The sequence below is a fragment of the Sinohyriopsis cumingii genome, unplaced genomic scaffold (genome assembly GCF_028554795.1).
Source record: "Sinohyriopsis cumingii isolate HCF-2022 unplaced genomic scaffold, ASM2855479v2 utg002715l, whole genome shotgun sequence".
Taxonomy (NCBI): domain Eukaryota; kingdom Metazoa; phylum Mollusca; class Bivalvia; order Unionida; family Unionidae; genus Sinohyriopsis; species Sinohyriopsis cumingii.
In genome coordinates, this window is record NW_028316281.1 from 354,645 (window position 1) to 381,071 (window position 26,427).

The 26,427-nt window shown below is 37.8% G+C and overlaps 1 protein-coding gene across 2 annotated transcripts in view; it reads left to right on the forward strand.

Annotated features, from left to right (window-relative positions):
- The first annotated feature begins 3,292 nt into the window (after nt 1–3,292).
- Nucleotides 3,293–26,427, forward strand: part of LOC149770085 (small conductance calcium-activated potassium channel protein 2-like) — a 30,020-nt gene continuing 6,885 nt past the window's right edge. Inside the window, exon 1 of one of the 2 annotated variants that reach the window (XM_089949415.1) lies at nt 3,293–3,442. In XM_089949415.1, coding sequence (XP_089805541.1) covers nt 3,404–3,442 — 39 coding nt within the window. In that variant the 5' untranslated portion in view covers nt 3,293–3,403. Of the gene's footprint in view, nt 3,443–9,190; nt 9,301–26,427 lie in introns of those variants that run through there. The other variant, XM_089949416.1, reaches the window with a different exon arrangement.

A 26,427-nucleotide genomic window follows, 5' to 3' on the forward strand; every position in this document is an offset into this window, starting at 1 on the left:
GAGATAAACTATGACGCCCTCGCGATTTAGATCACATTATCGTGAGGCAGAAAAACAGTCTTGTCAGTACAACTCGCCATGATGACATAAGCAAAGGGATAGCTGAAGGATCAGTATTCCAATTTACGAAAAGTGGAATAGTTTGTTGTCATTGTTGTGGAAGTGGGTTGAACATTATTTTTATCACACGATAGGCAATATGCCTATTTATCAGGCGAAAGATAAACCCTGGAAAACCCCATGAAGAACTAACGGCCCATGGGAAGCTGCCGAAGCTTCTTCACATAATCACGCTGTCGGCCAACGTGGTCCGAGACCCGAACCCATGGGGACATAGGTGAAATATCAGTCTTCTGGGAAGGGGAGTGCCTCAGAGGATTCCGATTAATACAAGCTAAATTAGTAAATCTCAATGCAAAGGTGGTCAGAATAACTAATAACAATCCAAATTCGATAGTTGAAGCAGAATTTGTTTGTCTCTATCTTTTCATAATGCGAAAGCGTTTTGTGTCAAAAGTACGCATTGCTACATGCAATTTTAATAAATGTCTGGAAGGCAATAAAACATTGGTACACCAAGAATGGCGAATAGGTAAATATAGTTTTTTTTTTAAAATACCAGATAAGTCATTTATTGTCCCTATAGCAAGGCAAAATTGACCCGATTATAGTACAGCAAGCATGCACTGGACGCAAGAGAATGCGGTCAGTTTTGATAGTCAACACCTACAAGATTTGTCGTATGCCAATCAAGTACCAATTAATTACTTTTATTCAAAAATGGAAGGCAGCACTAACAACCTCCTCTGCTGCATTTTCCTATGAATAAATAACAAAGATAAACTTCCATTATAAGGTAACTAACGTTACAGTGAATCCGAACAGTACTGACGTTTTAATAAGTAATCTGCACCTAAAAATAAATTGAAAGCTCCCCTCTCACACATGCACATTTTTTAAAAAGAAAAAGTTGATTCAACAGCCAATAGGGGACATTGCATTGCAACATCTTAAGAAAGGACAAATGCATTTACATTTATTGTATTCTTGTTTTGAAGGGCATATATATGCATCATATATCTATCAAACAGCTTTAATTTGATAATTGTGTTTATCTCAATAGATAGTAAATTAAGGGAATAGAAAAGAATGATGACGTAATTTGTCAATAACAAAGAGAGTTACAAAGAATCTAGCATACGAGCAACGATAATTTAAAACTCAAATGTGATTAGAGGTTAAAGTCGCTAGTCGAATGACACATGAATCTATCTTGTCAGGCAGATAAGCTATTGAACCAGATAATTCAACTCATTTTCAGAACATTTCTTTTACTTTCATTAAAATTTTAAAGTATTTTTTAATATTCATTATATATATATTAGAGTATTTTGAAATTATAAAATCATTCAGTGAACAAATTGGTGTGAGAATGATCTAACTTGCATTTAACTACTGCATAATCTTCATGAAAGATGTTGTTTTTGTTTAGGGTTTAACGCCATTTTTCAGCACTCGATGGGCTATACATGGCGGCCAGTATTAATGGTGGAGGAAGAACCCGGGAAAACACCGGAAAGAACCACCGACCCTCGAGAAGCTACTGGCAAGCTTTCTCACATACCCACATTGGCTGAATCCGAGACTCGAACCTACGCAGACAGAGGTGAGATGGCAGTAATCGTAACGGAGAGCGCTTTAGACCACTCGGCCACTCGGGGCCCCCTTCATGAAAGAAACAACATAAATATGGTGTGCGTGTATGTGTGATTATAACTTTTAACCATGTTTTAACAAATTATTCAGTCATATTGCTACAGTATCTGCAGTATGGCAGTTTATAGTGATGTCTAGCATTGGGGCATCATACAAGAAATAAAAGGGATACAACGAAAATAAATAATACGAATGGAAAGAAAATATGAAAAGCTCAAAGGTACGAAGGAAAGACAGGGAACTGGAGAAAAAAAAGAGAACTATTGCATCATGAATTCATGACGTAGCCAATGACGGTTGAAATGACATGAATTAATCAACATTTGGTTACTAAACGTCTTTAAAGAAAATGTTATTTTCTTCCTCAAAACCACCACAAAGAACTATCAGTGAACACCGATTAAAACAATTATAATATTGTTGGGATATATTCCTAACTAACTAACTTACTAACTATATATATATGGGAAGAATGGGAAGTGCTATCCCAGGATTCTATTGAAGAATGCCTTATAATGGTAGGCATAATTAATATTTAATACAAATAATACTATCATATAGGTTAGAGAATTTTTGGTTCGTACTCTACGGAGATTCAAACCCAGGTCTGCGGGTAAACGGCACCCATCGCCTTGCCTGCACACATGAGCCCGTATTCCCTCATAATTAAACTCATAACACCAAAAAAGTCTGCTACTTACTCGGTGTTATATGCACTTGTGTGTAGTAGATACACTCGCATGACGACAGTGATTAATTCTCATCTATCTACACAGTCATTCCGGATTCCTATGAAAGAAATCAAGGTGTACAGAATTAATTATAGAGAATTATAAATATACACCAGACAGAACGGAAAGTGCTATCCTTGGGTTCTATAGAAAAATGCTTAATCATATTAGGTAGGCAAGGCGATGGGTGCCGTTTAATCCCAGAATGGGTTCGAATCTCCGTAGAGTACGAATTAAAAATTCTCTAACCTGTGTGCTAGTATTATTTGTATTAAAATATTAATTCTGCCAACTATTATCAAGCATTCTTCTATAGGAATCCAGGGATAGCACTTTCCGTTCTGTCAGGTGCATATTTATAACTCTCTCTCTCTCTCTCTCTCTCTCTCTCTATATATATATATATATATATATATATATGTAATGCTTCCACTTACGAGAGAGAAACGATCTGTATAATATTAATTAATGTATCGCCGATATAAAATTAGGATTTTCTCCTTCAATAGGTTTCAAACTCGTTCAAGTATAAACTAGTAGTTCAATTAGTCAATCTGTATATCATGCTATTCAGAGTGTCAAGCCAAATATCATTCCGATTGTCATAAATAATAACATTCTGATGCAGCTATAACACTTTTCAAGGCGGTGACAAGAAATTCGTGGTCAATATATCGTTTTTTGGTTGACATCTGATACGTTTTCTTTGTATATATTTTAAAAGATCTCTCCACGACCATATACCTTTTTTCATCAAATATCGATACCGAGACATCTGTTGCCTGTGTATTTGTAACAGTCCGTCAACAATCACAAACATGCAAGCCTAAACTTGTAGCTAATGGGAACATAATCGCATTGTCACTTTATTGACTAGAAGAGCAATCTTTGCGCCATGCAAAATCTCTTTAGAACTATTTTCTCCAGCAGAAGGTTTTGACGTATCTCGATAAAACATGGATCATCATCATTCAGCAGATGAGAACTCGATACCGGTAAGTTGCATGATATCGTCTTTGCTGTATCGATCAATCACTCTCAGTTATATTTGTTGTTTAAACATTTAAAGGTTTGATCATCACATAACACGTTAAGAATTTTTATTATAAATACAGACAATAAGAATCACGAGAAATTAAAACGAATCACGATAATTCTGAATCATTTACATAATGCAGCATCAAATCAAGAGGAAACAAGAGTTAGTCTCCTTTAAGATACAAACTGATTTTTCATTCTCACATTCTCACATAGTTATGTTCGTGTTTTCTAATATAGAATGTCGGTGCAGATAGTGGTGTTCTACCTTAAACTAACCTTCACCCTGACCCGCGGATAACTTTGACCTTCTGTTTAGAGAGTATTACACATAAAGTGCCAAAAACGTCCACATTTCCATCATCACTTATCGTTGATATTGTTGTTGTTGTTGTAGTCGTTGTTGTTGGGTTTGACGCCTTTTTTCAGCATGATTCCTATAAATGGTAGCCTGTACATTTAGTGGAGGAAGAAACCGGGAAAGTCCGGGAAGAACCAACAACCCAAGGGAAGCTAATTGCAAGCTTCACATATACCCACGTTGACTGAGCTCCATATTCTAACCCATGCGGACGGAGCTGAGATGTCAGTATAAATATTAACTGCAACACATTTACGTGCTAAGTGGAACAGTGGTTGAATTTAAGTGTCCCGAAAATAGAATGTTTGACACTTTGATCTACCTAGTTACACATGCGGCTTCTTTAAGTTTAATTTCGAGTCAGATAGCTGTTGTAATTATTTGTTATCGTTTTATTTATTTTTATTTTAATAAAATCAAATTCCCAAAATTGTTTCTGAAAGGCAAATCAGTTCAAGATCAAAAAATGAATTGTCGATTATTTTATTGATTTTTTGTGTCTCGATTAGTCTTATGAATACTAATGCGCTTTACTTTTGACCTGCTCACGCTGCATTATTGTGCAAACACTCTGATGTGCACATTACGGATGTTGTGTATTGCCATTATTATAGCCGTTTCAACCACTATTCTTTGAATGCTTAATATATTTATATGTCATTTAAAATGTACACTGAATATTTTCAGTGGAAACCCAGCGTTTTAAGCTCTGTCTTAAGATAAAGACGTTTTCAGTGGGCGTTTTGCTGTTGGGAAGTTACATGAGTACTAGAATAGAAAAAGAATCCTCTGTTATGCTTCAGTGTAGGATAGGAAAATTCCACCGTCGGGATTAAACATTTGGGTAAGATATTCAGCAAAGATCCGTGTTCGACGACAAAGTATGACCCTTGGGTAACATTTTCATGTCCCACACCGACGCACCTGAAGGATTGTCATAATCCGTATACTTATGCTGATACAGAAGCAAGCTGTTGAATAAAAATAGTAAAATCATTGGTATGGTGAAACCATTGTGTCAGAAATCCGACTCAACTGTGTCATAAAATAGTATGGAGAAAAGATATCCTTAAAAAGTTTCAAATAGTAAATAAAAGAAGAAAGGTACCCTTAAAAGGAGAGAGAGAGAGAGAGAGAGAGAGAGAGAGAGAGAGAATGATGCCAGAACACATATTGATGTAGCTGCCAAATTATATATTCTTTTGCATTTATTTATGAGTCTTCAGTGTTTCAGGCATGAAGACTAGTTGAAACTAGTAGAAACCGTAATTCTTCGGTAATTAGCGCGCCAGACGTACGAACACAAGGGAGCAAGTTTAAATCCTGCCCAAGCCATGCCAGGTCAGCTGTCGTGGTGTACTGCCTTGCCATCATCAAATATTAATCGATTAATCATTCATTCAGTCAGTCAGTAGGTCAGTCAATTGAAACTAGTAAATTAATTAGCATTTATCCTATTTTTGTGTTGTACAGACTGTGATATACATTTGATGGAGCTCCAACACTAAATTTATTATAATAAACGTTGTCCCTCGCAATGTTCGAAATATGAGCATTTAAATTTTACCACCATCTGAGGTGCACATATAATCTTTTCGTCAACACATGACTTGGAGCAGGTGCAAATGATGAATATTAAAATGGCTCATATGTACCCTCCCCCCAATTGACTTGGAAAGGAAAATGTATTTCGTCTTCACTTCAGGGGACATAGAACATTGATAGACTTCAGGATCTTTGATTCCCAGATACATAGCTTTGTAATTACTATTTTGTTACTTTGTATAATTGTTTGTGCTGAGAGATGGGATACTTTATGGGTTAGATATCGAGAAAACGTCACAGAACTGAGAACAAGAAATAAAGCAGAAACCACATTGAAACTCTTAGGCTGTCCTTCAAAATGAGAAAACACTTTTCTATATTTCCTTTATCTGGTCATTACGGGAGGTCTTATGGTTTACGTGACGTATAATTACTGGAACCACACTACTCAAGTTGAAGTTAAAAACTCTTGCTACATTGAAATTCTGCAACTCTGATTAAAATTAAGTTAGTATTACAAAACTATCAACATAATTTTTACCGATGACTCCTCTTTTGGAGTAATAAATTTCAATTCTTGGTCATCTTCCAATAATTATATGTGATTTTATATTCTTGACTTTGATCTTGAGTTGATTGTTTAAATCGTTTTAATAATTTAAGACCATTTTACGTGGGAGAATATTTTTGCGTTCATAAAACTTTCTAAACAGGTAAAAACTAGAGGATGCAGCGTAGCAACAGTTCAAGTTTTCCTATCGTTTGCTAAGAGGGGTGTGATTTAACATCATTTCTTGGTGACGTATGGTCTTACGAAAACTGTCTTAAGTCATAGCCCTGAGAACTCCACTCACGACTTTCAGCAGGCTTGGGGTTTTTCATTTTCGTTCAATTCATATTTAACATAATGTTTGCCCCAAACAACGGATTTACACCTTCGTAATTGGACAGAAACAATACATCGTCCAAATATAGCTTAAATAAGCCTGAAAATTGTAATAAAAAAATAAATGTTAGGAAAGACAACGGCGTGCAGACCTAAACACAATTCATTTGGTTTGACAATGAAGTAGATCTTTTCAAATTAAAGATATACTCATACATTACATGTATATTTCTTACAGTAGTGAAAGGTACACACAATTTCGTGATGTCTGCACAAAGGGAAAGTTGTGGCACAGAAACACCTTTGTGTTAGTCGGATTCAAAATAACGTTTGACATATAATACGCATGAGTGGCTGCCAATTTTCGCCTGGCTCTGTATGTATGTATTCATTGCAATTTTCATAGTTATTGATTTGGGTGGGAAAAATCGATTAATTCATTGTCCACTTTTGTCTTCGTTAAAATAATATCTTGTGTGCTGCGGTACATATAGCTTGGCTCTGTATCAGTTCTTTATGAGTTTGAAAAAAGCTTGTTTTAGAGATTTTCACGCATTGCGAGGCAGTGGCGTCACTTTGCGGGTGCGGGAGGGGGATGCGGACCGCACCGAGTGACACCATCAGAGAGGGTGACACCATCAGAGAGGGTGACACCATCAGAGAGGGTGACACCATCAGAGAGGGTGTCACCAAAATGACTGTCTATACATTTTTGAATTTTTGTGCAGGAAGGAGGTTCATGTGGGTGACACCATGAGTTACCGCACTGGGTGACACCAACCCTTGTGTCGCCACTGTTGCGAGGGAAACTAGAGTGACTTTGGTACGCGAAGGCTTTAATCAAAAGAGGACTTTTCCTTCCAGGACCACTCCTTTTCATGTTGCTATGTCGATACAAATGGTGTTGTAAGCATTCGTCGCCGAAACGTATTACATAACTTTAGTTATATTTCGAGACTCGCAATGGCGAAAATTCATTCAGATATAATTCGCGAAGCTGAGCTGAACAAACTATGGGATTAACATAACTTGTTTTCAAACTGACAGAAACATATGTTCATGGTCTGGCAAATACAAAAAGTTTATATCCTAATCCTGCATACATTACAATTAACCATTCACATACCTTGCATATACAGCTGTCAAACAAATATCCAAAAAATCGTGTTTGCATATCAGAATAAAAAGGGTCCATTTGTTTTGATTTTTTTAAATATATTTTTTTCATGTAAGACGTTTATCAACCAACTATCCTCACCACACTTTCAGGCGATTCGAAGGTATTTGGTATACACTTGGAAATTAAAAGACATCTACACACATTTACATAAAGTGTTGATGGTCCAAAGATGTCTCTTCCCTTGCACAATTAGCAATGTACTAGGTAATTACACTGTAGCTTTGAGACATGCTTGTCTAATAAGAAAAAGAAAATATGGATTTGAGAAGAAATAGCTTTTCTGTCAGTCTTAGCGGAAAATTGTGTGAGAGTGCATTTACCGGCTTTTACTTAGAAAAACTCAATGAGACAAGCAACTGTTATGCATACCACAGGAAGCTAACTTTTCAAATACGTCAACGTTCTCAGTGGCAATTATAATTTTAACTGTACATTGTGCATATATATATATATATATATATATATATATATATATATATATATATATATATATATATATATATATATATATATATATATATATATATATATATATATGGTAATCACGGCTACTGGAAGGTAAATAAACAGTAAACCCACCTGAAATCGATAATAAATCCAGACAAAAGCTATCCTTAATCGCCAAGTCAGCCGTGAATACAATCAGTCAATCACTCAAACGAATGAGAGATTTATGACAGCGCCTGGAGGAAGACAGTCAAAACAAAATACTTGAAGTAAGATGCAAGGATTTGGAAATACGTTTTTATGTTATCTTTTAGAGTGAAATATAATTGAAGTATTTGCCAGAAATGCTGTTATTTGTATTATTTGTGGAGGAACTATATCCCTTTACTATTAAACCGAAACTATAAACTATTTCTATAGAAAATAAAGTAAGTCTTGAAATATGAAGAAAAATAGAAGTCAATATTCTGATGAATCATTACTTGATTTTAATACTGAGTGATTGTGAGACACATATTATACGATAAGGTATTCCATTTAATTTATACCAAGTTTCTTCATAAATCGTAAATATCATAAACATATATTTGAAATAAGCAAATTTAATAGAAAGGAATAGTAAATAAACGGCTTTGAAAAGAATCATATTTGAACTAAGGCCATATAAATTTCTATCCATAATAATAGCGATAAATGGAAATTAAATCATTTTTTTGTTAATATCTTATAAACGAATAAGATGAGGGTCCACAAATTAAAGGAGTAACCATGAAGAGCTTCTACTGAATTGCTGAGTTATCTTGTAAATTTCAAAACCAAACATTGTAAGAGTTCATGGCATTTAAGTTTAGACGTCAGGCACATGCTAGTAAGTCCAATTTAACTTGTTATATAGTTTGTATTGCGTGAACACAGCAAGGTATGTATGTATGTATGTATGTATGTATGCATGTATGTATGTATCTATGCATGCTTGCATGTATGTATGTATGTAGCCATTCTTCGTAATTTGCATTTGTTTTGTCCCTTCCAAAATCATACTGTTCAGAAATGTATGTCAGTAGCGTATTGTCACATTACAGAGCACATTTATCTTGAAAGGCAAAATAAGCCCTTTTACGGTTTTCATGTAATATCGATATTCTTGGCAAAAACGCCTAGCTAATATGGGCTCACACACACACACACACACACACACACACACACACTCTCTCTCTCTCTCTCTCTCTCTCACACACACACGCACAGATAGATTTTCTTTTCATAATCATTTCCTTTCTTTTAAAGTTGCTTTAGATGGGATGAATAGCAAAATTTGCGAAGACGGCGCTTTTGCCCCTTTAAGCTGCAAACGGTCACACAGCTAGGATTGTCTACTTAACGGTCACATTACAAGGTATCTCTGCTTAACGGTCACATTACATAGAGTGCTCACTTAACGGTATCATTACAAGGAGTGTTTTCTTAACGGTCACATTACATAGAGTGTCCGCTCCCTAGTATTATTTATAAATAATCAATATATCTCCAAGTTCATTAGTTCCGATGGTTTCTGCGAACTTTCTCACAGTTTTGATCAAGTGTACATTGTACCATTCACATCATGCTTAATCACTAGTTCATTTACTTATTATTTTCAACCCTTTTTGAAAGAATATAAAAAAGTAAGAGCTTATTTTGCTTAAACAGTTTATGAGAGTTTTTCATTGAGGAACGTCTACAAGATGTGTATTGTCTTCAGCCCGTGAACATTCTGGCACACAGGTATTGGAGCACTTGTTCCTCTAGCGGTGCCAGAACCCCTGGTGTGCGATATAACCGCTGTAAGCAATCGCCCTACGTGTACCATTCTGTCTCTTATTCAGTCATTTAAGCTAATCATGTGGAGGCATGGATCTATCTACCACAATGTAATTATACCGGGGGATTTGTCTGGGAAGACTTTATTTCCGAACCGCAAATATTTTGGATGGTACACAAGATTAAGAAACAATAGTCTGCCTCACGTTTATGGCATTATAGAACACAAAAGAAAAAGAAGGTGCACAGCTAATTGCTAGCTAATTTATGTATGTGTATGACGATAAAATATTTCTAGGCCATGGAGTCAGAAGAAATTCAAATTCTAATCAGTGGATGCCGCTCGTAGTTCTTACATTGTAAATGAGCTCATGTCGTGTTCGCCACCTGCACTTATTAAAAATAAACATTCGGGTTCAAATGGCTCTGCATGATAGGACTCATGCGAGGTATGAATTCCGTGCAAAACAAAATATCGATGTATGACACTTGTTTCTATATTAACTCTGTTCCCCATATTGAAGTGTCACTTCACTCTCATTTCGTCATTATGGTGTTTGTTTTGTTGTTGTTTGCTTTTGTTGTTGTTTATTTTTGTACAGCTATGTCCAGTCTAATAAAAGGCAAAGATTTACAAGATTGCCCAATACAGCCGCATGACAGGAGACACTTCATATGATTGAATCAGCTGTATATGCTAATTATTCATGAAATTCTGCTCTATTCTGGTACAAATATGCTTTATCTACGACTATGCCATCGGCATCACAGGAAATCTATTCTATATGGAAAAAGTCAAAGTCTTTAACTATTCATTGCCTTAGTAATATGTCTGCATCTTTAGGAACAGATGTATAAGTATACGTTACTTTGCCTGACCAATCTAATAGGTTCGAAAAACCAGATTTACTGAGAAGGAAAAATGTGTTCTTTATGCTTTTTTTGAGCTATCATTTGAAGTGTATTTTATAAAAAGTAGAAAATTTGTGCGATAAACAAATTGCTCATCATAAAAGTCACAAATAACTATGGTGCAAATGTCCTCTATTTCCATTCAGTTTGCCCGTATATTCTCTTGTCTAGCAGGTGACCTTTTCGTTCAATAACATGACATGTATATTCGCCAGATAAAGGCGCTTCTGAAGATAGTTCCACTCAATTTAAGGTCGACGCACATAACATACCATGTTAGTCCTAGGGGTAAGATGGTTATTTGTTTCCCTATTATGTTTTCTCTTAAGTAATACTCTTAATTAAATTATATTTGTGCGATGTGTTGATGTGCTAGGTACATTGTAGCTATGAATATAGGAATGCAATATTTCTGAATAATACTCTAATTGTGCGTATGAATTTAGATAAAACAAAATTTCAAATGTTAGATCATAATGCTAGAAAAAAAGTTTTCCAATTTTTGAGGAACGAAGAAGTCATTTCCAAAATTAATTATTGTAGCTCATGATGTCGGCAGCGAAATAATTTTACCGTAACACAATTTATGTTGAAATCACAAACAATAACGACAACTTTAATATGAATGAATTCATGGCATTATTACGATTTGTCTAATTATTAGATATAAATTCCTAACAAATCTATAACAGTATATATATATATATATATATATATATATATATATATATATATATATATATATATATATATATATATATATATTACAATATCACAAACATAAATTTGAACGATGGATATAATGTTTTCAGACAGTGATCATCATTTGGCTGAAAAACCCAACGAAAAATGAAATCTACAAAGAAACAAGTGGCAAAATCGGGAATTTACAAAGAATAAAATAATTAAGTGCAGCAAAGATTAGAGGTCTTGCATGATTGCAGACACATTCACACTTGTATCTGCCTTACGAGAGCCGTTAATATATTTACATGTTAAGGATATGTTAAATTTTGCCGAGAATGGATATAGTGAACCATCGACTAATGTAACCTTTAGGATAAGACAATAAACCATCATCCCATTCCTATGTCTGACATAAAAGTACCATATCGCGAAACAGAGTTCATGCTTCTCTTTACCTTACGTATCAGATCTCATTGGTATTTGAACGACGTGTCTGTGTGTGTGTGTGTATGTGTGTGTGTGTGATTTGGATTTTCAACGTAGCTTCAACATTTTTCAGTCATATCGCTACGATGTCTGCAGTGTGGCAACTTATAGTGATGTCTAGCACTAGGGCATCATGCCGTAGACATGTATCATGATGTCCCACCAGGTCACATTATCCTGACACCAGGCCGACCAGTCCTAACACTAACCTTTCAATGCTGAGCACCAAGCAAGGCAGCTGTTAGTACCATATTTGTTAGTCTTTTACATAACTCTGTATCCATATGCTAAAAAATGTCCCCCTGTGTGTGTGTGTGAGAGGGAGAGAGAGAGAGAGAGAGAGAGAGAGAGAGAAGGCTAGCTTATCTTTATTCTAACAGGTGTTATCATGTCCCTGACATAGAGAAATGGGTAAGTCGGCTTTTTATCTTGCATCCTTTTACATTGAAATCAATCACATTTTACAGCCCAAATGTAAATTCTACTTTGTGAAGAAATGTAGCAAATTCAGTAATAACAGATATAAAACTTAAAGCTTTGCCAGTAACGTAAGGTGCCTTTCGGTTTGCCGCATTTATTTTATGTTACTTTCAAATTCAACCGAAAATCATTGAAGCATGAACATAGTACCCACATCATTTAATAAATCTTCACCGCTCCCCATAACCATGGGATTATGCCAAATATGAATCTCTTGATTTCCAGCAAAATTTGTCCACAATCATACATAAATGATTACGGTTTTAAGGTTTTAATGTTAAACGGTGCGATGAAAGTTATGTGACACGGTGACCATACGTACGCCTACGTTATTACCAGTATGTGTTGACAAGCCGAACACTTCTGCACTGCTGCTAATAGGAAAATGTAGAGTACAGCGATACAAATAGTACAACATGAATGATTCATCTCCCTTATGGTCAATCATCATGTATTATCTGTCTGATAGGAGAGCGTTTCTACACTGAAGCTTTAGTCATTATCTATCAAATATATGATGTGTCTCTTTTGTTTTCTTCTTATGTGTTTTTCTACAAGGTCATTTAAAATACTAGCAAACATTTTTTTGTAAACCATAATCTCGCTGAGGTAGTTTGTTGTTTCATTTGTATTTGCTATTTATTGTGTACTGTGCAATAAAAAAAAACAATTGTGTGGATAGATTTGCATTGTTTGGGCGAAACCTTTTATTCGCGATAACATTTTGCTCGGGTCATACTCTACCTTCATAATCAATCTCAATAAAGGCCATTTCGTGAGGATGTTATTATTATGTTAGAACAATTGTTCTACAAGAATCTGAAAGACATGCGGTCACATTATTACTGCATTTTCTTTCATGGCGTACTCTAGAGTGTATGTAGAAAGTTACTAGAATTTGCATATCTTGTTTAGGCAAATCCTTTACCTTCAGCTTTTTAATTCTTTTCTTTTCGGGTCAATATTTACAGTAAGATCGTTAAATCAAAATTCGACCTATCATGGAGTTAAGTAGATCGTTTTGACTTCATATCACACGCACGATATTATAGCAGATCATGGAAAAATCCTGTGATTACACATTATGTCAGCTTCCGATTCATTATTAATCGTACCAGATCTTCTGTTTTCAAAACCATTTACCTGGCACAGTTATAAATGTACCTGAGAATTATTCAACCCCTAATAAAAAAAAATTTCCAACTGGACATTTGCTCCTCCATCAGAAAAAAAGAAAACTTAAGCACAGATGTACTGTATACAGTAGGCAGGATGTACCATTGTAACGGCTTGTTGGCATCCGTTAGTCTCGAGAGACGATGGAACTACGCCCATGAGAGATGTCCCGGTTGGTGGTTGTGCAGCGTCTGTTGTGGCTAAGTAGTCCAATGCGGGAGTGGCAGTCCCTGCTGCACTTGCTGTACTTGATCGTCTTTCATTAGCTAGCAAGCGTTGCTTGTCCTCTCCGGCTTTCAGACCAGTGATCAGAGCATGTCGCCAGCAAGCTCTTCCCAGTACATCAATATCAAGGGCTTTCATGTCATGCTTACAGACATCCTTGAAGCGGAGATGTGGCCGTCCGATCGACCTTTTGCCAGAGGCGAGTTCCGAATAAAGAATGTCTTTGGGGATTCGTCCGTCAACCATCCGACGTACATGGCCCAGCCATCTGATGCGGCGTTGGCGGAGGAGTGTGATCATGCTGGGAATCTTGGCACGCTCGAGCACCTCGTTGTTTGTTACTCGATCGCTCCACGTGATCCCGAGTATGCGTCGGAGGCATCGCATGTGAAAGGCGCTCAGTCTTTTCTCTTGTGAGGTGTACAGAGTCCAGGTTTCACTGGCATACATGAGAGTGCTTAGCACGCATGCACGGTACACGGTGATTTTGGTGTTCATGGTCAGCATGCTGTTGTTCCACACTCTCTGCGACAACCTGGAGAGAGTTGTTGATGCCTTTCCGATCAGCTTGTTGAGCTCAGCATCGAGCGAGAGGTTGTTGGTGATGGCAGAGCCGAGATACATGAACCGACTCACCACCTCAAGTTCGTAGTTGTTGATGATGATGCTTGGGGGGTCCGCGTTCTGAACCATCACGTTTGTTTTCTTTAGGCTTATGGTTAACCCAAACTCATCACATGCTTTAGCAAAGCGGGCCATCAGGTGCTGAAGCTTAGCTTCTGTGTGGGTGGCTAGAGCAGCATCGTCTGCGAAGAGCATGTCCCCGATGGTTACTTCACGCACTTTGCTCTTTGCCTTCAGTCATGCCAGGTTGAACAGTCTGCCCTCTGATCGTGTGTGCAGGTAAATCCCTACTGTGGACGTCCCAAAGGCGTGCTTGAGCAGGACTGAGAAGAAGATACCGAAGAGCGTGGGGGCAAGGACACAGCCTTGTTTAACTCCACTGCGGATGTCAAAGGGGTCGGATGTTGAGCCATCGTACTGCACTGTGCCTTTCATGTCATCGTGGAAGGACTGGATCATGCTTAGCAGCTTTGGAGGGCAACCAATTTTCGCCAGGATTGTGAAGAGTCCGTCTCTGCTGACCAGATCAAATCCCTTGGTGAGGTCTATAAAGGCCAGGAAGAGGGGTCTGTATTGTTCTCTGCATTTTTCCTGCAGTTGCCTGACAAAGAAAATCATGTCGATTGTGGACCTCTCTGCGCGGAACCCGCACTGCGACTCTGGGTAAACTCTGTCAGCAAGCGTCTGCAGTCTGTTCAGGATGACGCGTGCGAAAACTTTACTCACGATGCTGAGAAGTGATATGTAGTTGTTGCAGTCGCTTCTGTCGCCCTTGTTCTTGTACAGGATTATGATGTTAGCATCTCTCATGTCCTGAGGCACTGCCCCCTCGTCCCAGCACTGGCAGAGGAGGTCGTGCAGGTGTGTGAGAAGTACGCTACATCCACACTTGATGAGTTCTGCTGTGATGCCATCCTTCTCTGGGGCTTTACCTAGTGACAGTTTCTCTAAGGCCTTGTTTAGTTCGTCTACAGTAGGTTTCTCATCCAGTTCGGCCATCAGAGGGAGGTTTTCAATGGCGTTGAGGGCATCATTGTTCACGTGGTTCTCTTTGGAGTACAGTTCGGAGTAATATTCCACCCAACGCTCCATCTGCTTGCCCTTGTTGTGGATGGTATCACCTGTGGCAGACTTCAGTGGTGCTATCAGTTTCTTCGTGGGACCCATTGATTTCTTTATGCCATCGTACATGCCTCTGATGTTTCCAATATCTGCTGCTGACTGGATACTCTGACAGAGCTGAAGCCAGTATTCATTGGCACACTGCCTTGCTAATTTCTGCACTTTGCTTCTGGTAGACCCGTATGCTTGAGGTGTCTTTTGACAGGGGGATCGCTTGTATTGCAGGTGAGCATTGCGACGCTCTTCTATGGCTGGCATGAGTGTGGCAGAGTTAGCCTCAAACCAGTCATCGTTCTTTGATTGCTTCTTACCAAAGATCCGTGTGGCTGTGCTGTATACAGTCTCTCTGATGTAATCCCATCTTTCTTTGGCACTGCCTTTGGGGGGTTCTGAGTCAAACGTCCTGCAAAGAGCATATGTGAATTCCTCAGCCTTGTCTGGATATGATGTCTTGCTCACATCAATGCGTGGTTGACCCTCTTGCCTAGAGCGGTGGATCTTCTTTGGCTGAAGCTTCATTTTGCAGCACACCAGCGAGTGGTCGGTGTCGCAGTCAGCACTGTGGAAGGTACGGGTAAGAAGTACACCCTTCATGGCTGACCGTCTTGTAATGATTAAGTCCAGCTGGTGCCAGTGTTTAGACCTGGGATGCCTCCAAGACACTTTGTGCTGTGGCTTTGTCTGAAAGAATGAATTGGTGATGCTGAGTTCGTGGTACGAGTCCATCTCTAGAAGGCGCTGCCCATTCTCATTCATCTTCCCAACGCCAAACTTGCCAAGACAGGAGGGCCAAGAGTCATGATCGGCACCCGCCCTAGCATTGAAGTCGCCCAGCAAAATCAAGTTCTCTTTCTTGGGAATTTTGTCAATGAGTGAGTTTAATTCATCATAAAACTCATCCTTGGTATCTGTGGCGGATCTTAGTGTGGGAGCGTAAACACTGATCAGGTTGACAGGCCCGTTTGTGGTGTGGAGGCAGAGGGATAGCAGTCTTTCATTTCCTTGTTGGCAGGGTTCTATCATTCCCAGCAGAGTGTTCCTGACAGCGAATCCAACACCAAACTCTCTGGCTTCATCTGCACTCTTTCTTTGCCAGGAGAATGTGTAGTTCTTTTCTCTGAGGGACCCAGAATCTGGTAGTCGTGTCTCCTGTGGTGAGGCGATGTCGACCTGGAGCCTTGCAAGTTCGTCGTTGATGACTGAAGTCATACGAACATCACTGATTGTCTGGAGATCATCTGAAAGCTCAGTCAGCATGGTCCGGACATTCCAAGTACCTAGCTTGAGGATTGAAGTCTTCTTTTTTTATTTTTATTTTGTTATTTCTTGGTGCAGTAGTTGCAGTCCGCTTGTCAGGTACTCGCGTACCTTAAGCCTTACGCACCCAGCAAGGTAGGCGAACTGTGGCGGGACGGCACCTTATTGGCTGGGGGCTGCCCAGTTTGAGGCGGGCGGTAGCTGTCCAGTGAAACATGTTGGTCTCTCCCACCGTCGGAAGCAACCCCTGGCGTCTGGCTCTACGCCAATCGAGCGGTGACTTATAATCGGTAAACTGCTGCTTCCCGTGTTGTATCGACGCTATGGAGCGAAGCTGGAGTGTCCTCTCCAGGCCGCAAGCCTGGGAGGGTGATATGGAGAATCAACTGTTGCCCATGCAGATCATCCCCCCTCTCCACGCAGCTGATGGATCTAAAGGAAAGGACAAGCCGATACGTCATGGCACCAGCTGCTCGCAGGAGTTGCCGAGATGATACTGAAATCAGTGCCAAGTCGCCTTAGGGACTCCGACTCCGGATTATCTGTTGGGGTTTACTCCCTTAGCCTTTCCCCTGAGAGGGTATGTCGCAAGGCAGCGAAGGTTTGAAATCGGAGTTTACCTTCTCCTAGATGGGCGACCACCCAAGGTTAACGAGCTCCATCTGCCCGAAGCATCTGGTTTTGAGGCGCCAGAAGCTCGCCTGTCATCCCTTCTCCAGTCAGTTTAAACAGGTTCCGCCACTCGTGAAGTCCTGGAGCTGGATTTGGTTGTCAGAGGCTCTATCAGACGCAAGCCATTCGGAGATTTCCAAGGGAAGTGGGTGCTTATCTCCCACAACCGTCCCCGGCGATGACAACCCTTGAAACCCTGTAACGGCTACAGTTAGGCTAAAGGGAGACGAAACCACAGTTACAAAATTCTCTGAATCCCAAGACCGGTCCGGTGGCCTGAATCGTTAGAGACTCTGCCTCGGATGTGGGAGGTCAGGGGTTCGAACCCCTATGGAGTCATACCAAAGACTTATAAAAATTATACTAGCATCTGCCTCGCTAAGGCGCTCACCATTAACAGGTTTGTGTTAGCACATGTATGCGGCATGATGCCCCAGTTCTACACGTCACTAAAAACTGCTACAATGCAGACATCGTAGCGATATAACTGAAACAGAAATAGTTAAAACTACGTTAAAAATCCAACACACACACGCACACACACAAACACACACGCACACTGAATCCCACAAACGCACTGTACGTACAATGTAGATTTTAAAACCTTATGGTTACTGATCTGGTCTTTCAGCAAAAGCTTCCTTAACCATACATTAATGCGTATTATACATTATTCAACCTGGCTAAAATCGATAAATACTCATATTTGATGACGGCGATCTCGACTCCAATCAGACTGACCATAACTAGCTTTTGCGTTGCCCTCGTAGTTATGTTATCAAGGGAACTCATTCTTTTTTCCTGAATTATTTTAGAATGGAAACTCGCTTTTGTCTGAGACATACCACTGAATCCTTTTTGGTAAAGCTAATTAAATAAATAAACAATTTACAATTTGTAGATATTACCATGAGTCAAAAAATTATTAGTGCGTTGTCATGCTTCTCGAATAATCGTTAATTCCACCAATAACCAATAGTAGTCGCTGATGAGATTTTATGACAGATGAAAGAAACGGAAATAAAAAAAAACAACACAAAACAAGCAAAAGTTTCCAAAACCCAAACAAACAACCAAGATGCATGTGATACGGAAGCGGCTAAAGCCTTTCCTCGTGCTTTCTTAATTATCATAATGCTTTCTCATGTAATCTTAACAGGCGTCATGAAATTCCATAGCAAAGGAAACTCCATATTAATTTATTCTATTTTAAATATATGTTGGACGTGGTTTACAGACTTATCTTTCTTGTGAAATTGTCAAAACGTGCAAAACTGTAGAGCATCATCAACGTAAGTTTACGTTCTGTAAAGATTGGACGACCATAGTATGAAGATGGCGGTAGTAGTCCTGAATCAACGTTGTTACTAACACTTTTCTCTTAAAACACAAATACAAAATTTCTGACTTCTCATGGTTCTGTATGAATAGACTGTCGTTTAAAAGGTTCAAACTGTTACAGACCAGAATCTTTTTGTGAAGCGCTCGATTTTATATGCAGATTAATTTGCGATGCCATCGCCCCCGCCCCTGTTTTTCAAAACTGACATTCTCACTACGGAAAGCTTACACCATTATCAACTACATTCCATAAGTTTTGTTGATTGCATATTTATTGCCTTCGTCACATTTCTTCGGCCTATACTGGCTTCCTCTTTGTTGAAATAACAACCTGACCGAATCCTTTTCTTTGAAATTCTAATTCATTTTAATATTCTAATTCATTTGAATACTTTGAATGGTTATTGCCCTATGTTGCTAAAAGTCTTCTCGAAACAGACAGACTTATAACAGAAATAAGAACGTACGTATGGGCTGGACCAAATCAATATCCCTTCATTGATTGACTCTGACTAATGAAATTGGTGACTTGTTTATATACCTACATTCCTGATTCAATTAGACTTCATTGTCTATTAGGTTATTTTGATAACTTTCACCAGTGAAGGTTACGTATTTTTTTTAAAAACACCAACAAATATGGTTTCCAATATTCAAGCTATTTAGTACACTTTTCAAACTTGTTAGAACATAGTGGATAAAAAAGTAAGATAAATAACTCACTGTTTAAATTGACCTGAACCTAATAGCTTCTCGAATTTTATCTCTTTGCATGATTTTATTATTAAGCAAATAAAATAAATCTTTTGTTACATAGTAGGAGAAATGAATCCGTTATAGTGATTAACCCAGACCTGGTGTTGGGAGAATCTATGGTGTGTATGTGGAGGTGGGGGTGGGATGGGATGAGAGAAACAGGAAGGGAGATAGATAATTTGGAGAAGATCCCCGATCTAAAGAAATGTCTTCATGTCCCACTAATGTAATTTTATTTGAAGTTTAGAAGAGCAAAAAAAAAAAAAAAAAAGAAAAGAAGGGATAAAATGTGTTAAAACACAAATGAAAATGCTCTTTGAAGGTTTTGGTTTAAATGTTTTGTTTTGGGCACGGGACGGAGAATGGGGCCACCATGAAATAATACTTATATTTGTTCAATATACTCAATATATCAAGGCATTTTGCCGATATTTTTAGTCACTGTGTTATCATTGTTGTTCTTCTCGTGTTGTTCGTCTTCGACTTCGTAAAAATGTTGCAGGAATCCTATTACATTTTACTGACTTATTACCTACCTCCATACAAAAGAGTAGCATACGTCAAAGTTTTGAGAAGACGTACGAAAGTTTCAGACGGATATTTTTGTGAAACGCACGTAGAAAATAGCGTTAGGATTTTCTTACGCTTAAAATTTATGAAAATTTTGTGGGTTATCTTACGTTGCTTCGTGAAACGGGGCCCTGCTTCGCACTACTAACAGATAACGTCGTAAGACTGAGAGGCTTTGGCTTTCATCTGGTCTTACTAGTCATAAACAAATCTATGAAGCTGCTAAGATGAATGCCACAAACAGCCCATACAATGAGATAAACCTGCTTCAGTACTACGATCAAAGCAAGCTACAGCTGCAAATAGTTCTTCCATATTGCTAACAAATTAAAAAACTAATGTGTACCACTTCCAACGACCTTTTCTCCAGTCGACCTTCCAGACATATTTGCCAATTTCTTCAGTGACAAGGTGCAACCATTAGAAATGAGCTTGACACTACAGTTTCAATCGACTTGTCGTCCAGACTCACCACACAGTTCTGATGCAGACTTCAAATGCAACGTTGAACAAAATTTGAACCTTTTTTTGACGAATTTCTTACTTACAGCCCTGATAAAGAGAGTGCCACAATCATGTGAACTTGATCCACTTCCGACATTCAGAAACCGATGTTATTAACATATATCTCTCATATGCTGAATGCACGTCATTTTTCAAAGCCATCCTAAAGCTGCTGTGGAAGAAACCAAAACCTGACTCTAACGATTTTAAAAACTACCGCATTTATTCTAACCTCCCATTCATGTCCAAATGTTAGAAAAGGCTGTTCTCCCCCAACTGGTATCTCACTGGAATTTAAAATGTCTTTTAGCACTTTGCAGTCCATATGTCGCAATCGCCGCAAAACCAAAACTGACCTTTTGAAAGTAGTTACTGACCTTTCTGCTTTGGATAGTGGAAATACCACAGTCCTCACCCTCCTTGACTTATCTGCAGCATTTAATAAATAAACCATGATATTTTATTTCATCATTTCCTTCATGTATTTGGCATTCGTGATACAGTGTTATGGCCAAGTCATATTTCGTCGAAAGGACGCAAACATTCCAGCCCAGTGTATTTTGTTTAGGTGTTCCACATAGTTCTAATCTTGGGCTCGTTCACTTCATTCAATACACACAGCCCCACTCAAGTGTCTTATATCGTCATCCGGTGTCCAAAGTCTTGCACGGTGATGACAGTCAGAGGTTCAAATCTATTCATCCAATTGATGTGGATGCTACCACCCAAGACGTAGAGAAGGGCATTTTCGATGTGAAGTCACGGACGACATGTAATAAGCTGCAGATATATGATGAGAAAACCGAAGACATTCTGATCACCATTAAAGACTTTCTCATTGATATGCTTTACCTCAAACAATAAGTATCAGCATTTCCAGCATTAAATACATACAATCAGTACGAAACCTGTCTCACTCTGTCTCTCATTAGACAAGCATGTCACCAACATACGCATAAGCTAACAACATGGCTACTCAGATCATCATTAGAGTACTAAGAACCGAGCACTCCTCCCAGCTACGTTATATCCTCCACTGCTTCAGAATCAAACACAAAGAATGTTCGGTAAATTACATTTCGTTGGCTGTCCCCAGTCCAAAATACATATCTGACCTCTGCTATGTGCACACACCTTTTTAAGTACTTACGCTTCTATTCTGACATTTTCGTTATTCCAAATATCAAAACCAAGTCCTACGGACAACATTCTTTTGTGTACCAGGGCCCAGTTACCTGGAACAAATCGCCTCCTGAACTCAGACACAATGACACTGTGATCTCATTCAAGAGTTCTCTAAAATCTCACCTATTTAGAATGCAAGAACAGACTTAAGAACTAATATTTCCTTACGCTGAATTATTTTGTGCCATTTCACCGTGTTTGTTTTTGTAATCGTGTCTAAATATATGTCTTTATAAGGTAATTAATACTGTAAACCGCTTAGCACCTTTAAAAATTTAATTCTGTACTTAGTCCTCACTATTATTATTATTATTATTATTATTTCCCAGTACCTTATAATAATACAATAAATATATATTGAAGGAGACGTTAATTACACTTATATTCCTACTTTATGTAATGAAACTTCTTCTATATATCCCTTAAAGTTTATTTGCGATTCTGTAGGTTATTTTATGGTTTCAATCTGGTCATAGTTGGTTCATTTTATTTTTTCTGTAACTAGCGTTCTTCGACAGGAATTAGTTTATTATCACCTATGAAATATAAAAGGCGTTCAAACTGCGCCCAAATAAAGTAGAGTTTATTGAAATCTATATTAATGTGGCTTCATTTGTATTTGAGGAAGAGTATGCAGTGATCCGTTGTCAAAGGAACATCCAACCGATTATTTTTAGGCAGGATTTATCATGCCAAAATTCTTATAGTCTTTTGTACACCAGGGGACGAAATATCAAATTTAGTTTCCGGGTACTGTCGATATGAAGACAAATCACGTGTTTTGTTTCATTTCCAAGGAAAATAATCAGATTGTTCCGCCTAACATAGTACTGAAGTCTGCAAGATGACCAATAAAAACAAAATGCAAGTATTGTTTTTTTAAAGATAAGTAAATATCAATAGCAATTAAGATAAAGGGTGTGGATTTAATTTGCTGACACTGGAATTATACTTCACTCGCTCCCTATGAATTTTGATATATAAATTTACAGCTAAGTACATCGCAGACGTTTTCTTAAGTATATTGTTTATTTTTCCTTTAACAGTGGTAAAGTTTTGGACTTTCCTAGCAAGAATTTATAAACCTTCTTGCCATCAGCAGCATAGTACAGGGCAATTTTAATCATGTTCTTTGTACAACGTATTAGTACCACCTTTTCTAATATTTGCATTAGCTGACAACTGCTAAGAATAAATAAAATATTTATACTTGTAGAATGTTTCCTTTGACAAATATGCAATTTGTAAATTTTTAATGTCCAATTACGGCGGCCAGATCTTCGGTACCTTATATGTAAGCGTGGACGGTAACGGCACAGTTATAAAATATACCTGAAAAAGAATATCTATGAAAGGTTTACATTGGAGCAATTTGAAGCGGGAAAGTGCTATTATTTTCAGAGTCTGCATTGATTAATCTTAGGTATATTCATCGGTCAATGACAATGTAACAATTAAAATGAGTGGACAAGTTTCTTTAAGCAGTATGCCAAATGTCGATGTGGATCGGCAACCATTGGTTAGTATAGTTGGCGGTTAGATACTGGCAATTATCTCATTAGATCTAGAGGTAGTGGGTGAAACTTTTGTTGGCATTTCAGTGAGACAGCTAAGCATAACGGTAGTGGCCAGCTACTTTTCAGTGTGAATCAAAGAAGTTAAAAAAGGTGGCGTTAAAAGTTTCAATAGATTATCAATAAGATAATGTTTAAATGACTGATGATTTTTATTTTTCATTGTTATTTGCATTGAGCACATTTCGTTCCAACATAAAGTTGATGCCACCATCTATACCTTTGACAAATAAAAAACTGCAGCTGATGGATGTCAAATTTAACAAAAACACGAATAATTAATGACTGTTACTGTTATGTTCTCAATTATTACTAACGTTCCTATGTAGTTTAGTTCAACTAATAAAAATAGTAGTACATTATATATGTCCTCGTTAAATGGCGTAACAATATCCTTGCCACGTCCTTGTAGCGCTGTAATTTATAGATAGCTGGAAGTGTACTAGACCTTCATGCTTTTATGCAATTCCTTTTAAGGAATCAGTGATTCCTCAGTTTTCGAATGTTTTGTTGTGACCATTATCAATTTCAACCTTATTGTCTTTCTCGTTAAAATATCTAATAAAAATCTGAATTATAAGAAATTTATGATGGTACAGAATAAATGGAATCTAAATTTTAAAACCGCGTTCCTTGCTGATATGCAAGGAGACACTGTGGAATTTGAAGAACACTTTAAAGATAGCAATATTGAATTGGAATCATAGACCAATAATCGATCGAAGAAACAGCTAAAGCATCGGCCAACTTTATTACCAAAAATTCACAAATAGTGCATTTTCCTAATGGGAAATGTAATGTTCGTGCTAGATATAATGCTCCTTGATTTAATCATGACTGTAAAGATAAATGAAAACTATATGAAAGAGCTCTGATTAATTACAACTCCTTCAAATCCGATGAAGATATAAGGAATTGCATAATGAAGACAAAAGAATACAAAATGTTTTGCTGAATGTGCTCGACAGATCAAGAGGGCTAAAACTACATGATGTACAAAAAGGGAAATCCACGTGAGTTTTCGAATCTTGCTGTGATTTGCATGAACATTTTACGAAACTCTCAACATGTTTGTCAGACAATAATACTGGTCAATTAGAGGAGGGTGTCAACGTACGAGACGAATGTAGAATTGAGAATTGAAGCAAACCGGTATTTGCAAAGTTGTATGCTAAAATTACAACTGAAGAACTTAGCCCAGCTGTACAAAATAAAAAATAACAACAAAGCACCATGTGGCGTTTGGTAGGGTTGGGGTGGGGTGCTCCCAATATATTATTTAAATTACTATGTAAGTCACACCCAGGCTCGATATTGTAGGAAGTGAAATTAGTGATAGAGAGAGGTAAAGCTCCAAGCCCCCGGCCAGAAATGCCGACAGTTAAATTATTGAGAACACAATGGTGAAATTCAAAGGAATAACAATTTAATACAATTCAATATTCAAACGATAATAATTTCCCAATCACTCTTCTTCCTCTCGACCAAGTGATAGGCTATTGCATCCTGTGATTTATAGTGTCAGATCGCTTTTCCACCTGTCCTTGTTTTCTACTCATCTGTATCTCTCTTATCCCGCCAATTCATTCTCTCCTTCCGACTTCCCTCCTAACTCCTTCTCCTTAACTACTCCTATTCCAATATCTACTCCTCGACTCCTTTTCCTCCTCCTCCTTGACTCTGCTCTCCAGCTATCCTTCGATTCATAATCGACTTCTCCAATAGTCTCTATTCCGTCTCTCTCATATAGACGCGGAACTAAACCGTACCAGAAGTCTGTCCCCTAAAAGCTTCCTGTGAAAACACAAGGACGTTAGCATATTTCCTTAGCCATCTCGTCTCACACTAAACCAACAATCAATCATCTTACATTTCCGGTCACGCATTCGTGCACAACGAAATACCTATACGCTCTTGTATGGTAAACAACGTCGTAATAAAAGCACGGTATCAACTACTTATCATACAGACATCAATAAATTGCGTCACATCCGTATATATATTCTTAATCTCATTATAATGAACAACAGCACAGCAATCAGACGCATCACGATTCTAGTAATGAAGTATATATACTGCACATAATTACAATTACAACGCCGTACTATTCTGCAACAATCGAGCAAATAACTCACTGACCTTACGACACCTTGTTTATAATACAGCTGTTAATAGGTCTTGTAATCTACAGACTGGTACACTTTCATATTCATTGTGGAAACCATTAATAACAACATTTTGTAGGTTATGATTGGGTAATGAAGATACATCAAATATGAAAACTAACATCTGAAATATGACGCTTCATTTAATAGTAACTTCTACTCTCTCTCTCTCTCTCTCTCTCTCTCTCTCTCTCTCTCTCTCTCTCTGCATGATAATAATTTGTGAACTCGTTTTGTGCTCACGGATCAATATATGGATCGCAGACTGTAGACATCATGTTAGGGTAATTATAATTTAGATGAACGTTGATATATTTTTGACATGTGCATTAATGTAACATGTTGAAGTTTTGGGGGACGTTTGAATGAATATTTAGTGCTAGCTTTCGTCACCAGTTAGACCAATTGTTTACTTGTAAAATCTGCAATCAGCTTCAATCATATCGATAGATCATAAATATACTCAAGAGAAAAAGAGCATTCTGTAAACACGGGATATCACTTCGAATATTAACAATATCGACCAATTAAACAAAGCTTGATTGATTTGAAAGTCTTCTAAGTACAGAATGTAATTTGTCTGTTTTTAACCAAAACGTTCATCGATTATGTGGTAATAGTCAAGCGGCATCATTTTCACGTGTCCAATATTCATGATTATAACTGAAACGGTAAGGACATCAACTTTCAGGAAAGATCTAGACAATATAAAGCAGGATTACCCGAATATTGCGCATAACTCGAAGGATGTACTTAGTTCCAGGAGAGGCATGCGACATTGAATATTTTAATACACGAGTTTTCTAGTTTGCACTGCAATACGGTCAGTAAAAGTGACGAAAACAAACGAATAAAATACACATAGATACAGACATTAAACATAACCACAAATAAACAAATATAATTCACTGATGTTCAATATGTTTTAGTGAATTTACATATCTCATAGATGATGGACGAAGAACACAGCCATAATAATAATGAAGT